Source organism: Psittacula echo (assembly GCF_963264785.1).
Source record: "Psittacula echo genome assembly, chromosome: 1".
In the NCBI taxonomy this organism is placed as follows: Eukaryota; Metazoa; Chordata; class Aves; order Psittaciformes; family Psittacidae; genus Psittacula; species Psittacula echo.
In genome coordinates, this window is record NC_137735.1 from 146,241,795 (window position 1) to 146,258,050 (window position 16,256).

Sequence of the window (16,256 nt, forward strand, 5' to 3'; positions counted from 1 at the left end):
CAACATCTAAACACCCCAGCCTTTCATAATACCCAGGGAGCAGCTTGGGGTATTAGCACAATTTCTGCTACTATCCACAATGTGAACTGAGAGGAAAAATAGTGGTTTTGTACATTTATGCTACTATCAGCTAGTCAGAGTTCATGGTCACCAACACCGTGCAGACCGAGGCACAGTCACTGACCTACGGTACGGCAGCATGCAGAGTCGTTGCAGGTGCTCTATGTTGCCTTGCTTCTGCTAACGGCCGGAGTCACACAGAGCCAGGGACCCCTCTCTGCCTTTGTCTTTTCATTCCGCTTCCCTTTTCACGTCTTCCTGGCCTTCCTCGTCCGTGCACAGCAACGCCCGTCTCGCCCACAGCTGCGGCTCTGCGGGGACCAGGCCCCCCCCCCCCCGACCCAGTGCGCATGCTCGCGTTCTCCGTCGTGCCGCGTCGCTCTCCACCGGCCGCTCCCGGTTGCTATGGCTACCGCGAGGCCCCCGCCGTCCGGAGAAGCGGCCGCTGCGGAGAGCGGGGCGGGAGCTGCGGGGAGAAGTAACGGGTGCGGGGCCGGGCGGCGGGCGGAGGATGGGCTGGGGAGCCGTTGCCCTCCTGCACTGCCACGGGCTGCGGTCCAGTCCGGGCTCGCAGCATGCCGGGAGGGCCGGCCCGGCTCCGTGGTAGTGTGTGGGCACCGCCCGGCGCCGCGTGACAGGACCCGGTGAGGGGCGCCGGCCGGTTTGGGCGGTAGGTAGGAATGGCCCGAGTGACCGGCGCTTAGGCGGGGATTACTGCTCTTCACTGCTGCTGCAGCTGCTGCCCGTGTTTTTCACGAGTGTGGGATTCGGGTTCTTCCAGCCCGTGTCATTGCAGTGGCAGCACAGAAAACACTGAACGTGTGCTGTCGCTGGGTAATGCTCATCGATAGAGTCTCGGGGTCTATATATCATAGAATGGTTTGGGTTGGAAGGGACCTTAAAGATCATCCAGTTCCAACCCCCTTGCCATGGACAGGGACACCTGTCGCTAGACCAGCTTGCTCAAAGCCCCATCCAACCTGGCCAATTATGCTGACTGCTTGCTCTGCGGTATTATGTTCATTAAACACCAGTGAGAAGATGACGAGTGTTTTGGGGTTGGCTATTCTAAACGGACTATAAGGGAATAGATACAGAAAAAGCTTTTGACGATACCACACCACCCATATGTTTGGTAGTAGAGCTGTGCTAGTATGTGGTTTTAAATAGATGCTGTGATTATTCTTGCAGAAAGGTTAAAAGTGTGCAACTGATATTTCAGGAAAAGGAAGGTACATTGAATAGTTGCTCTGAAGTTGTTACAGCACAAGGGCCAGGTGTAGAGCAACCATCTGCATCCCCACCAAGAAGAGCAGTTGGAGAGGGCAAGAACGGGGACAAAGCAGAGAAGCCTCTGCTTTCAGAAGCTACAGGCACTGCACAGTCAGAGAAGGGCTGTGAGAAGCAGTCTTCTCTGGAGCAGTCAGTTTTGAAGGAACAGGAGCAGTCAAGTTCAGCACAGTGGGAACAACCTGGAGATGGGCTAGGCAGTCAAGAAACAATTGGAAATAACCAGCTAGATTTGAGCCAGGTGCCCCATTCAACACATCAGCTGAGAACACATCATCTGTTACCAATGAGAATTATCCTACTTTAACTGAAGTAAGAAATTCAGAAAGGGAAGAACGAACATCTCAAAACTCAGTATCGGAGAATATGGCAAGTGGGACAGGTAAAGAAGTTACTAAAATGTTGGATGTTAAGGCTTTAAAGAGATTTGGTTTTTTCTTCAACTTGATTATGGCTTCTTGCATCTCCCATACTCTATTCGTGTTTGCTGGTTTTTGAACTTGAAGTGACTTTTTAAATTCTCATGTGAAACATGCTTGAAAAGGTGAGAAATGCATTCATCTCAAGTTGCAGTAGAAACTCATATGACATTTTACAGTGATCTTCATTTCCAGAAATGTAAGTTTATGTGTTTTGTACATGCATTTGCAAAACAGTGATGCATAATTCACATGAATACATGGGCTACTAACAGTTTAGATCAGATCACAGCAAACACTATTTTAGCTCTCTTGGATTGCCCTGTCACTTGCCTGCCACCCTTCCATTATCAATGCAGTCCCTGAAACACTCCATCATGTGCTGCACTTTTTCCTCTGCATTCTGGGTGTCCAGTGTTACTTCCTCTTCCTAATTCAGAGCCCTGTTTTCTTAAGTCTTTAGAGGAGAAGGTAGCACATCCCATTCAGCAGGTGAGTGCAGTGAGTGACCATTTAGAGTATGGACCTGGTGACTGCTGTCCTCTTGGCAGGGCTGCATTCAGATCCTCTCGTTCAGAGTAGCTGGTGATCATGTCCTAGGAAAGTCACTGTACCAAAGCCAGATACAGTCTTATCTCTAACTCAAGAAATAATTTCTGGAGTTAAGTAGATCTAGTTCAGAATATAGTCTTTGAGTAAACATCACAACGTTAAGTATTGTGTGAAAGACAAGTGATTCTAAGCATACAACATATGCTTAGATCATGTCTAAAGTGGAACAGGTTTAAGTGAGATTTTTCATTAAAATTTCTCTGTGTAAATGGGTAACTAATTAAAGATTATGCCTTTACTGTAACCTGTAAAAAATTGAAATATGAATGACTTTCAGTGGCGACAGTATTTAGGTATCTCTTTAGAAAGTATGTGATAATATTGTTTCAGATTTCAAGCAGACTGTCATTCCAGCTCAAAAATCCGATTATTCTGTGTTGCAGTGTTTCAGTAAAATCACCTCAGAGTAAACTTGAAGAAGTTACTCATTTCTTTTGAGAAGCTTACCAAGAATTAATTTTGGCTTTATTTTTAGGAAGCATGATTGAGGATAATGAAAATCCTTTGAGGACTAGGACTAACCTTGATGAAACTATCCACTCTGAGAAGTTACGACTAGATCAGGAACATTCTCCTGGGAAAGCATTTCAACAGGATTACCGCATGCCTGATGTCATAACTGTCAGAATACAAACAGGTAAATGCTGGTTTTGCACATGTATAGAGATATATAGAGAGAGCAGACTTTGGCCTCTTCAGGAGCCTGCTTATTAAGGGTCCATGGGATATAGCCCTAGAGGGCAGGGGGGCCCAAGACTCTTGGTTGATATTCAAGGATCACCTCCTACAAGCTCAGGAGTGTTGCATACCAACTAGAAGGAAGTGCAGCAAGAGGACCAGGAGACCTCCTTGGATGGATAAGGAGCTACTCAGGAAAATTCAAAGGAAAAAAGAGGCTTATAGAAGGTGGAAGCAGGGACAGGCAGCCTGGGAAGAATACAGGGATGTAGTCCGGGAAACTAGGGACCAGGTTAAGAAAGCTGAGGCCCAGTTAGAATTAAACTTGGCTAGAGATGTGAAAGATAACAGGAAGGGATTCTATAGGTATGTAGTGAATAAAAGACAGACTAGGGACAACGCAGGCCCCCTCCGGAAGCTATCAGGAGAACTGGCTACCCTGGATTTGGAGAAGGCTGAGGTTCTTGATGACTTCTTTGCCTCGATCTTCACTGGCAAATGCTCTGACCACACCACCCAAGTCTTGGAAGGCAGATGCAGGGACTGTGAGAATGAAGACCCTAGGCCCACTGTAGGAGAGGATCTGGTTCGAGACTATCTTAAAAACCTAAACGTACACAAGTCCATGGGAAGTGACAACATCCATCCGAGGGTCCTGAAGGAGCTGGCAAATGAAGTTGCTAAGCCACTGGCCGTCATATTTAAAAAATCATGGCAGTCAGATGAAGTTCCCGATGACTGGAAGAAGGGAAATGTAACCCCCATTTTCAAGAAGGGGAAAATGGATGACCCGGGGAATTACAGACCAGTCAGTCTCACCTCTGTGCTGGCAAAATCTTGGAGCAGATTCTCCTGGAAGTCATGCTAAGGCACATGAAAGAACACAAGGTGCTTGGTGACAGCCAGCATGGCTTCACTAAGGGGAAATTCTGCCTGACCAATTTGGTGGCCTTCTGTGATGGGGCTACAGAACTGATGGACAGGGGTAGAGCAGTTGATATCATCTACCTGGACTTGTGCAAAGCATTCATCACTGTCCTGCAAAACATTCTTGTCTCTAAATTGGAGAGACATCAATTTGATAGATGGACCACTTGGTGGATAAAGAACTGGCTGGATGGCCGTACGCAAAGAGTTGTGGTCAATGGCTCAGTGTCCAGCTGGAGACCAGTAACAAGTGGTGTCCCTCAGGGATTGGTGTTGGGATCGGTCTTGTTTAGCATCTTTGTTGGTGGGATTGAGTGTGCCCTCAGCAAGTTTGCAGATGACACCAAGCTGTGTGGTTCGGTTGATACACCAGAGTGAAGGAATGCCATCCAGAGGGACCTTGACACACTTGTGAGGTGGGCTGATGCCAACCTTATGAAGTTTAACCATGCCAAGTGCAAGGTCCTACACCTGGGTGGGAGCAATCCCAGGCACAGCTACAGGTTGGGCAGAGAAGAGATTTAGAGCCGCTCTGTGGAGAAGGACTTGGGGGTGTTGGTCGATGAGAAAATGAACATGAGCTGGCTTCAGTGTGCGCTGGCAGCCCAGAAAGCCAACTGTATCCTGGGCTGCATCAAGAGGAGCGTGACCAGCAGGTCGAAGGAGGTGATCCTGCCCCTCCATTCCGCTCTTGTGAGACCTCATTTGGAGGATTGTGTGCAGTTCTGGTGTCCTCAACATAAAAAGGACATGGAACTGTTGGAACAAGTCCAGAGGAGGGCCACGAGGATGATCAGGGGACTGGAGCACCTCCCGTATGAAAGCAGGCTGAGAAAGTTGGGGTTTTTCAGCCTGGAGAAGAGAAGGCTGCGTGGAGACCTCATAGCAGCCTTCCAGTATCTGAAGGGGGCCTATAGGGATGCTGGGGATGGACTATTCATCAGGGACTGTAGTGACAGGACAAGGGGTAACGGGTTCAAACTTAAACAGGGGAAGTTTAGATTGGATGTAAGGAAGAATTTTTTTACTGAGAGGGTGGTGAGGCACTGGAATGGGTTGCCCAAGGAAGTTGTGAATGCTCCATCCTTGGCGGTGTTCAAGGCCAGGTTGGACAGAGCCTTGGGTGACACGTTTAGTGTGCGGTGTCCCTGCCCATGGCAGGGGGATTGGAACTAGATGATCTTAAGGTACTTTCCAACCCTAACTATTCTATGATTCTATGTGTTGATACATGTAATTGTGCTCTAATCTCAATATTTCAATCTTGGAACTTCCTTTTTAACAGATTCTGATTCATTTCAAGATGTAGTTGTAAACATTGAAAGACCTACCTATCAAAAACCATTTCTGGGTGGATTTAAGAACAAGATAACAGGAGTGGAATTTCATAATGCAGGATCACAAACAATGCCAAAAAAACTACCTGATAAAGGAATTCTTGTATTCCGTAGGGAAACACAGGTAACGGCTTTGTAGTGTCTTTTTAGAATGTTGTTTTTGCCAAATGGAATAGAATGTTGACACAATAATTTCCAATGGGAATAAGGGAATAGATGAGGAATAAGCGTGCAATTGAAAGTATTTAGTGAATGAATATCACTGGTCTTGCGATTTTTGTTACAGATAACTAATTTTGCCACTTTCTGTAATGAGGAAAAAACCCCTCTATGTTTTGTTATATTCTGACAAGTATTTTTTTCCCCAGACAGTTTTTGAAAAAAATAAGCAACAACAAACAACGAATACAACATCAACACAAATGACTAAAACTGGCCTGTATGTGTCAAACAAGACTGACAAACTAATAACTCCTGGGAAGTATGTTACAGCAGAAGAATACCATAAACGTAGACTTGAAGCAGTAAGTTCTTATCTGTTTGAAACTATATGTAAAGCAAAATATTACAAAGGTCATCTGAATATTTAGTGAGTGTTCAAAGAGTGAATTTAAAAGTGAACTGCAAAATGTTGCTTAATCTTCATATTTTGTAATTTTCAGATATGGGGGAATTGTGTTTGCTCTGTGGTTTTTGTGACATTTAGTTTTTAGTTATTAATTTGATTGCCTAAAACAAGCAGTCTGAATCTAACTAAATGGAGAAATAGTTGTTTCACTGAGTGTTGAAGTAGGATGATTGTATTGATGTGGTTGGCAAGATGCTCTGAAGACTTCTGGTAAAAGTTTTCTGTAACAACTTCTTAGTTGGTCAGCATCAGCTAGCAGCAGGAAGTATCTTGTATAAGTGGAAAACCCGAATAGGTTATTGTTTCCTCAGGACTACCAATATGTTTGCTGTGGTCATTACTGGATTATGTAATGCGTCTGTAGGTAATATATAGCACACAGTAGAGAGACATCAGCTTGGTGTTGGTTCATGTTGATGGATCTGAACAGTGCAGTGTAGGTCCATATTGAAATACTAGCTGGAGACACATTCAAGAAAAATATTAGGATATCTCTAGAGACGGTATATAACTATTAGTGTGGTTATGTGCTTGATAGCCTTCAGTGCTGCACAATGCTTATTAGCTCATGGTATTGGCCTGCTTGTGTGGTCCAAGCTCATGCAGATGGCAGAAGGTCGGGTTTGTGCATTATCCTCCCTTAGCATACTATAGACAGTTCCCTAGTCTTTAATAGCTGCCTCTTTGGAGGGTTGATTTTTTAAGTTTGGTCATAACATTATTAACTTCATTTTTGTTATTTGTTTGTAAATAAAATGCAGTTGATTTTGTGTGTATGTGTGTTTCAGTTAGTTTGAGTACAAGGCAAATCTTAGAAAATATAGTTAAGTGCCTGGAAAAAATAACAGCTAAGAACAAAATATCATGCTGTTTTGTTTTAAATTCATGATTCTTTGGTATTGTATCATGCATAGGTAATAGTATTACAGAGATATTTCCGTTGTTGGCATGCTACAAATATAGTACAAAAACTGAGGGAAGAAAAGAGATTAAGGCTGGAGTGGGAGGCACAAGAAGAATTACGGAGAAAAAAAGAAAAAGAAGAAAAACTGAGAAGGGAGCACGAGCGAAGACTGAACCCTAAAACAGAAGGAGACTTCGAGCTACTGTACCATGCTTTAGAATGTAAGTTTTTTCTTAAAGGGTTACTCTTAAATCAGCAAAATACAGTTTGTTTAAAACAGACTTATATTTTTATGTGTTTCTATAGATACTTCCTTGATTTTTAGATTTTACTTACAGTGGAATTTCATTTTTACATAATTATTTGACATTCATATATTATCAGAAGCAGAAAAAAAGGCCGTGATGCTGTGTAAGCACTGTTCAACAGTAACTAAAACATCCCTATGTTATCAACATCCAAAGCATAGCACCATACAAGCTACTATGAAGAAAATTAACTCTGTCCCAGCCAAAACCAGTATATCTTTTTAGGAAATAATCGGCTTATAGAATAGTGCTATTTGGGAGTTCTATTATTGGGATTTTTTTATCATTCATCTCTAATGTTAAGATCATCTAGAGGAACAGGAACATTTTTTTTGGATCAGGGTTATGTTAATCTTTTTACTCTATGTTTAAGATGCTGAAAATAATGACATGAAGAAATACACTATTGAGATCCATCATTTGTCATTTAATAAAGGCAGTTTTTATAATGGATTAAAGTTTTGCCCATAATTTTGCAGCATATGACTGAGGTTATTCCTTTTGCCCTAGTCGTCTTCTACAGATGCTTTTTCTCCTTTCTAATTTATTTCATGTTGCACAAAATGTGTTGTCAAAATTTTAAAAATCTGTTAGGAGTCCTACAGGGCATTCTGAAGGACTTGGTTTTCCTGTTGGGGTGGATGGTGTCTAGTACAGGCAAGCACCTCTAAACTTTCCTAGAAAAATAAGGTGAATATTTAATAATAATATGCAGATAATTGACATAAAACCGTAAAGGACAGTAATGTTGCAAAATGGGACAAAAAACCTAGAGTATGTCTTTTGGGGAAAAATAAAACCAATAGAAATTGGTGGACTGGTAGCAGCATATAGTGAAACTGCAATTCTTTTAAAAATGTCCTTTTAAGCAAGATGCTTGCATTGTGACTTGCAAGTAGCTTGTATATTATCTAGGCTGCAGTGCTTGCTTATGGTATAACTCTGTGACAGTTTGGACATTTTTGTCCCTATAGCAGAACTGACCTAATGGATTGCCTGATTCACTGCAAAGCCACCTGACCTACCTGAAATAATCTCAGCTGTTTCTTCCGTGGTGAACTGAGCATAAATTTCGTGGCATAGAGCTTAGGGTCATGATTCAAGATCTCCCAAGTTATACATTACTCTTTTAATATTGTCATACTTGGGTCACTGAAAAAATCACTTGGTCTGAGTGTAGAAATGACTTGTAAATATTAGTGTTTGTGACAAGTTTAAAATTATTACTGATTTTAAACTTTAGAATTTTGGGAATGGTATCTTTATGAGACTTGGGGATAGGAGTTGTTTTCCCTTTTTCTTCACAGATAGTTAGCTTTTCGCTTCACAAGAATCAGTCTCTTTTAAGGTGTGTCTGATTAGGTAATCAAAAGCCAAGGCACTCAAATAGTTTTTTGCTCTCCATTTGTGGCAAGTGCTACTATTTGGTGTCTGATTTCCTGCAGTATTTTCTTTAATATGTTGTGAAATTTATGATCCATCGTTTTTTTTTTTCTTAAGTGCGAAGAGTCTTATTTGCAATGGAAACAACAGAGCTGAGTTAAAGTTGCAAATTAGTGCTGGTATTCCCAGTATTTTTAGATTTAGAATTTATGGTTATGTAAATGTCTCTTTTGCTTAATTTGACGTAACCAGATTCACAAATAGTAAACCTTTCAGCTATGCATATTCAGGAATTTAATATCAGGGTGACCTGAAAAAGCACGTGCCACTCCAGAGCTGGAACAGAGCAAACTCCAGTATTTGAAATGTCTTTTTAACATTTTGTTAAAAATAATGGTGTAGTATTACTCTTTTTTGGTTTTGTTTACCTTTGTTGACTAGTTGCTTCTGTACATGGAGACTTGCAGTCATGCTATTTATTTTAATAGAGCTTCGTGGTTCTAGGAAGGTTTTTTTTCCTACCTGCATCTGAAACTACTTTTACATTCTTATAGTGTCAACAGTCTACACAAGCTAAATCATTGTGACAGTAATAGAATGACACCATTATCCTCCAGAGACCTGTGAAGGTTATTGCTGCTGATCTCAACAGGGGGATACTATTACAGGGTCAGCCAGCACAAGCAATTCCTGTTGGTACAAAAACTTGCCTGCTGACAGTATGGTGCAAGTAAGATGTATCTATATGTTCAGTGTGTCTGTGTATAGAGACATTAATTATTGATTTGAAAAGTATGAACTACTTTGTTCTGTAAAAACTGAAAAAAAAAAGTAATGAGTATAATCTCTGCCTACAGAACAGATAATCTAAGAGGAATGTTTTTAATTTGGTTGCATGTATATGGTGAGACAGGAGGTGAGTATTGATAACTGTCAGCTTTTTCATTTCTGTATATACAAAATTGCTTACTGTATTTATTACCTCTACCTTTGATGTTGCTGCCCCCCGCAGGCATGTAAAACTTAATGTAAATTAATTCTGAAGTGCTTTTGTTTGCTGGAATTACTTTATGTAAAAATATAGCTTTGGGTACTCAGAACTTGTCAGACAACTATTATATTAATACCAAAGCTTAGAGAGCCTTAAGGAAATGAATTGTAACATTTTAAAATGGAAAACATAAGGTATTGTAGATAAGGAAGCCACAGGCAGAAACTGAACCTTCCTCCTTTCCCTTCTGCATCTACTCTTACCTGATACAGTAAGTGTGCATCACTTATTGGATTGTTTTCTTTAATGCTGGGATTTGCAAGATTTCAGGAATGTTGAATATTTTTATCTTATAAAATTTCCTACAGAACTCTAGAGGTATTTGAAACGGAGCAAATTCTTCAGAGAAGCCAAGAATTGTTACAGTGTATGCAAAGGAAAGCACTATGCAGGAAACACAATTTGATTTTACTAACAGATTTCTGTAACGACATTCTGTGTATCACCAGTTATAGTCAAGAAATAGGTACTACAAAATAAACCATGATAGACACATATGTATATATTAGTATGTTTGTGTCATTAAGTAGTCTAGCTTGTAAGTACAGCAGGTACCTGTGGTTTGGTGATTTGACTGTTAAGAGTCAGAAGGCTGATTCTACACAGCAGGTACTGGTCCAAGTGCTGCTGTGATGACCATCCTGTGGTTTCCATGCTACTTCCTTCCACCTTCTGTTGTAGAACAGGAAGGGGAGAGTAAAGCAGATACTGTCTAATTATTAATGCGCTTCCATCTGCTTTAGATGGCAAAAGGTGATACCACTGAAATATTCACTGTAAGACCTGGAGTGCTAAACGTGACTGTCAGTCAAGTTTTATCTCCATTTTGAAAGAGTTCAGCCTTCTTTAGATTTTACTCATTTATGCAGGGAGAAGCAGGAATAGTGGTGGAAGCACTAGACAGTAAGATGCTGTCCTCAGTCTGCTGAGAAGATGGTATCTTTTCTTGTGACTTTGATGAGCAATTGTTTAAAAAGTCCCTGTTGCTTACACCTTTTCCATACATGTTTCCACAGGAGCTAAATTATTTTTCTCACATAGAGGAGCTTTTTATCCTAACTCATTTTCAAGTTTGCAGTATGAATTGGCAGTTTGGAATTCATGTACACACATACTCTCACAGAACATCTGTATAATTTACATTAATTTCTGGGCTATTTTGTATGTGTTGAAAATATGTATTATAATCAATTCCCTAACACAGAAACTGGCTTTTAATGAACATTAAAAATTATGTTATTTCTTAAATATGAAAGCAGAACATTCACTGGAAAACACATTATAAAAAGTACCCACAATATTTATATCTGTAGTATGGAGGCAGGAGAAGATTGAGCAGATTAACAGAACTCTTACTGGAGCTGAAAGAAAAGCAGCACTTTGTGGACTTCTGGAACAAGAGGCACAGCTGATTGCTTCCATTGGGAGACACAAACTAAATGCAGATGAGGAGAATCGACAAAAAGCGATACTGCACTTTCTGAATAAGGTCAGTGATGTAATTTTAGATTGAACATAACAAATAACAAAGTACAGGAACAGAAAAGACATCTGCAAACTACCTGCCAAAAGTAACTTTTGTAGCTTAACAGTTAATTATGTGAATGCTAATTTTATGAATATCCAAATTATCTCGTTGTTCAAGTCAATACAATTCAGTAAATTTCTTTTTCCAAGCTGAGAATTCCTAGCTCTGAGACTATTGAAGGACTAATAATGCATCATTAAGACTGTTAACTACCTGTGTCTAATATAAATCTCAAGTGTGTATATATAACATTAAAAAATAGCGCTGAGTGAATGAATTTTGTATTATAGAATCATAAAATCATAGAATAGTTAGGGTTGGAAAGGACCTTAAGATCATCTAGTTCCAACCCCCCTGCCATGGGCAGGGACACCTTCCACTAAACCATGTCACCCAAGGCTCTGTCCAACCTGGCCTTGAACACCGCTAGGGATGGAGCATTCACAGCTTCCCTGAGCAGCTCATTCCAGTGCCTCACCACCCTAACAGTAAAAATCTTCCTTCTTATGTCCAATCTAAACTTCCCCTGTTTAAGTTTGAACCCGTTACCCCTTGTCCTATCACTACAGTCCCTAACGAAGAGTCCCTCCCAGCATCCTTATAGGCCTCCTTCATTATGTGGTATTCTTCATAAAGAACATGCTTCAGATGGCACTGTTTACAGCATTAAAGGCTCTAATTCTAACAATTCAGAATGATCAATTTCCCTGTTGAGCACAGGCCTCTGGTCATCATATGTCTGTCTTTAAAGAAAGCATTTATTCTCTTTCCATGTACAGAATAGAAAACCAAAAGAACTTTGTTGGAATCTTATATCATATTGAACTCGTTTATTAATTCACTAGTTTCAGATCCATTAGAACTTTAGCTTGAGGTCTTATTCTTGCATGATCTTAGGGAAGGAATTTAACACAAGTGGTCTTCAGGCTTTCATCTATAAAACAAAGATCATTCATACACAAACATGATTTAGGCCTTTTTTAGGTAGACAAGCCAGCAATCCATCCCCTAAAAAAAAAAAAAAAAAAAAAAAAATATTTATTTTCTGGCCGTTTTCATAGTGTGTAATGGGGTTGATTGAAGAATAGGGTTGATTGAAGAATGGGGTTGTAAATAAGTAACTTCGAGGACATTAGGCTTTGTTAGCAGCTATAGAGATAAGGAAATGGCTAACATAAGCATTGCGCAAGAACTGGCCAGAACCAGCCTGGTGGTTACTGACATGACAATGATCCTAAAATGAAGTGATGAAGAAATAACCACTAGGGGTCCCAAAGCCCACTGCCACATTTTAGTGCGTACGCGGAAGGAATTCTAGAAGTATGAGGTAATGTATAAGTAAGTAAATGAATATGTATGTAATCTAATGAATATGTATGTTTAATGACAATATAATCACAGCGCTGTTGATGCTCAGACAAGACACGCTAGGAGGAGCTATTCCCCGTGTCTCCCGGCACCGCAATAAAGAATTCCTGCTTGTCAACTTAAACTTTATTGGCAAGACCCTAGAGATTTCTCCAAATCAATTACATAATTATGAAAAGAAATGCTGCAACAGAAATAGGTTTTTTACGGGGTTGGGTTTTTTTTTATTTTTTAAATTTTGACCATTTAGTGCTCAAAAGTAAAATTGGAGTTTTGCCTAAAAAAAAACCCACCCTGTTTTTTGTTCTTTTTATTACTGATGTGTGCAATCTGGACTGTAAAAAGTGTTTTGATGAAAGTACAAAACTAAATATTTAAGAATCAAAAAGGAATATTTAGTATATCAAAACCTTGAATTATTTTTATTATTTAGTAGAATAAATGTTAATAACTAAATGTTTGCTTCTATTATTTGCAATATATTCTGTTATATTCTCAGAAAAAACAAATATATTTATCTCTTAAATGAGTTTCTACCTTTATTTTTCCATTAAGGACTGCTTTCCAATGTCCTACGCTGTATAGATTGCTGCCAGTATATATTCTCAAAAGCTTTTTTACATCTAGGAACCAGAAGCAAAATGTTCTTCAGTACCAGAATCCTTAGTGACAATTGATGTTTGGAGATCCTGGAGACACATAACAGACAAGAGCTTTTCTCTCTTTCCAAGTAGTGGACATGTTTCTTAAGCACTTGCTACTAATTTTGTTTTTTCATTAAAGAGATTGCTTTTTAATTTGAAAATCTCATGAGTTCTGAACTACTGAAAACTTTTTCTTTTCGTGTTTTTTATTTTTTTATGTCAGCTATAGGGCTTTAAGTGTTCTGAACTGCTGACATAGTTAGCAACCTAATTCAGAGGTAAAGAAAGTAATTTCTGCATTTCTTAAAAAATAAGTAAAAAGAATTTTTGAAATCTCAAAATTAAATATATGGCTTGTTATGGCTGTGGCACTGCAGTTTAAACACTTCAAACTGTAGTATAAATTAATTGTTGAAGTGCTAGGTTATAGTTTATTCACTTATTTCTTGACCTTTCAGCTGATAATGTTAATCTGGACACTTGCCAGTTAAAGTAATACCTTTCACATCTGAAGACTGCAAGCATTTCACTTTGCTGCAATATCCAATGTGATACGAAACTTGCTTCTCCATGGAAATCTTCATTCCCTTCTTTGCTACTTTAAGCATGTACCTACTCATGCTTTTACAATGGTTGCTACTGGTTGTGTGTGTACTGCATTCTAGTTTGTTTTGATTTGTTTTTTGCTGTGCTCATGCTTCTTCAGCATTTGTACTTTGAAGAGGAAGTACTTGATTAAGCTTCCATATAGCAATCATTTTCTTAAAGGAACTTGTGTAATTATTAACTGTCACTGAATTCATACTTTTCATGCTTTGTGCTATTTCTCCACCCAACGTATGGATTTTTATGTTGGTGTTTTGTTTGTTTTTTTTTTTTTTTTTTTTTTTTTTTTTTTTTGTTTTGTTTTTTTGTTTTTTTTTTTGCTTTTCTTACCTTTTTCTGTGTCTCTGATGGTGTGTTTCTCTCCTTAGGTGCTTTTTCTTTTCTGCTTTCATGCATTGCAGCAGAGTAGAGTTTATAGCAAATTTGCTTTCTCAAGTAGTTCAGATAACAGGATTATTGTAAATTCTGCAGCACTGCCAGCAGACTAAAAGGCAAGAAAAAGCTGGCAAAAATTATCAAAGTTTTAGTTTTCTCACATCAATCTTGAATACATGAAAATAGTCCTAAAATCAGAGCGCCTGTGATTCTTTCTGAAATACTGGAAATCTTCATATTGATGAGACATCTGTATTTTTTTTTTCAGTAAAATACTGCATTTTTTTTCAAATTATTTTATTTTATATAATACCCAGTTACAATGAGTTAGTAATAAAAAACTACAGAAGTTACAGATATTTTATCTTTGAATAATTCAGAGGTTTTAATAATATAGCTGGTCTGTGTTAAGGATCATTTGCAGAGTGGAATACCAAGACTGTTAGCTCATATATGGGTTGTTGCAAATTTATCAGGAGAATCAAGTTTTATTAACCACTTCCTAGGGGAAACTCTGCCCATTGACTCATCTTAGCATAAGCAAGTGACCTTCCTGTCATGTAATAAGTGATTTCATTGAAGAGGATCAAATGTAGGTGCTGAATTAATTATTCTAAAGGAAAAGGTAATTTTTGCCAGTCTGCCATATGAAGGAGTTACAGCATGAAACAGCTTCTAAGTGTTGGTGGTTTTATTTTTTTTGTTTGCTTGGTTTGGGTTGGGGTTTTTTTAGAATTGTTAGTACTGTACAGAGATAGTGAAACAGTCATGAAGTTGAAGTAGAATGCTCAGTTTTTGCTAACATGGAGGAAATCTCCTCTTTCTGGTTTTGCAGAAGGTCAAAAATGTCAGTTATTCAATGTTAAATCCTTTTTCTTTTCCCCCAATTATTTTGTCTTCCTTTTGCTTGTGTAACTTTATAATTTGTTTATTTAAAAGTGAGGGAAGCTGTATTTTTATTGTGTTGGTGACTAAACATGTCTATTCTACCTAACATTCTTGGCATTTTAATGACTTATCACCATAGCAAGCATGTGTATTTGGTCAAAATAATGATTATGTCAATGCTGGGGTCATATCCAGAAAACTATTAGTCATGTGAATGCTGCAAGAAGTGTTGCTGTAGTTAGCTCACACTGAGACTGCAAAGTGAAGTTCACAAGTTTTTGTGAGCTGTCAAGTTCCAAATAAAGTGAAAGAGAATAATTAATACACAGAATGAGGTTCCAAAGAGCTGTCCCAATTAAGGAAAGGGAGTGGAGTTAGGTTGTGATAGGGGGAGGGTTTTGAATACTTTTCTGTATTTTGAATAAATTTTATTTATAAATTATTTATATTTATTTATATATATTTATATATATTTATATATATTATATAATAATATATATTATATATAATATATATTATATTATATATATTATATATTATATATATTTTTATATATATATTTATATATATTTATTTATAAATTATAATAAATAAACTTTCTATTGGATTTAAACAACTGCATCCCTGTGTAACATTGTGGCTTGCAACCAAATCCAGTCTTCTTAAAAGGGGTAAATAGTTGGACTCTTCAAACTGACTGGGGCAGCGGACACTGTGTAACTTCTCATGTCTATAGAAGTTAAAGAAACAGTTGAAGTGATAGCGATAAGGTATGTGGTTAAGTTATCAAACAAGAAGCTTGATGAAGTATCTGATAAGCTGTAACTCCTTCTTTGCCTTAGTCAGCTTTAACAAAGTCTTTGCTAATACCTCTGTATAGCTGGCATAAATAGAACAGTTCCCTGGAGATACTTTGTATTGCAGTAACTCTAAGGCCTTAAATTTGCAATCTTTACACAATCAACAGTCCCATTGATTTTTACTGATAGTTTAGAGGCATTTATGAAGGCAAGATGAAATACAGAGCAAATATATTTTAACACTACTGTCAGTAAATTCGCTTTAGAGAGGTAAGGCATATCCCTGTGGGAGAATATTGTTTACTTTTGATATACTATAAGTCCAAATTTTCAGGACCTACAACTTTAAAAAAAGTGTGCAACTGAATACTTGCTCTAGGGAAAAGAAATATGAATATCGACAGGAGAATTAGACTTTTGTATTAGTCAAGCATTAATGCTAAGTCCATA

At 38.6% G+C, this 16,256-nt stretch overlaps 1 protein-coding gene and 1 long non-coding RNA gene across 5 annotated transcripts in view; one reads left to right on the forward strand and one right to left on the reverse strand.

The window, feature by feature from the left end:
- IQUB (IQ motif and ubiquitin domain containing) overlaps positions 1 to 16,256 on the forward strand; it is a 30,842-nt gene that overhangs the window by 3,654 nt on the left and 10,932 nt on the right. For all 4 annotated transcript variants that reach the window (XM_080639088.1, XM_080639091.1, XM_080639090.1 and 1 more), the window contains 5 exons: positions 2,857 to 3,018; positions 5,272 to 5,447; positions 5,692 to 5,847; positions 6,866 to 7,076; positions 10,911 to 11,086. In XM_080639088.1, coding sequence (XP_080495214.1) covers positions 2,857 to 3,018; positions 5,272 to 5,447; positions 5,692 to 5,847; positions 6,866 to 7,076; positions 10,911 to 11,086 — 881 coding nt within the window. The remainder of the gene's footprint in view (positions 1 to 2,856; positions 3,019 to 5,271; positions 5,448 to 5,691; positions 5,848 to 6,865; positions 7,077 to 10,910; positions 11,087 to 16,256) is intronic.
- On the reverse strand, positions 11,141 to 15,386 carry LOC308232868. Its single transcript, XR_013958888.1, has 3 exons — positions 13,637 to 15,386; positions 13,031 to 13,182; positions 11,141 to 12,133 (listed from the first exon to the last, which is right to left on the reverse strand). It is a non-coding gene; the product is annotated as an uncharacterized lncRNA (long non-coding RNA).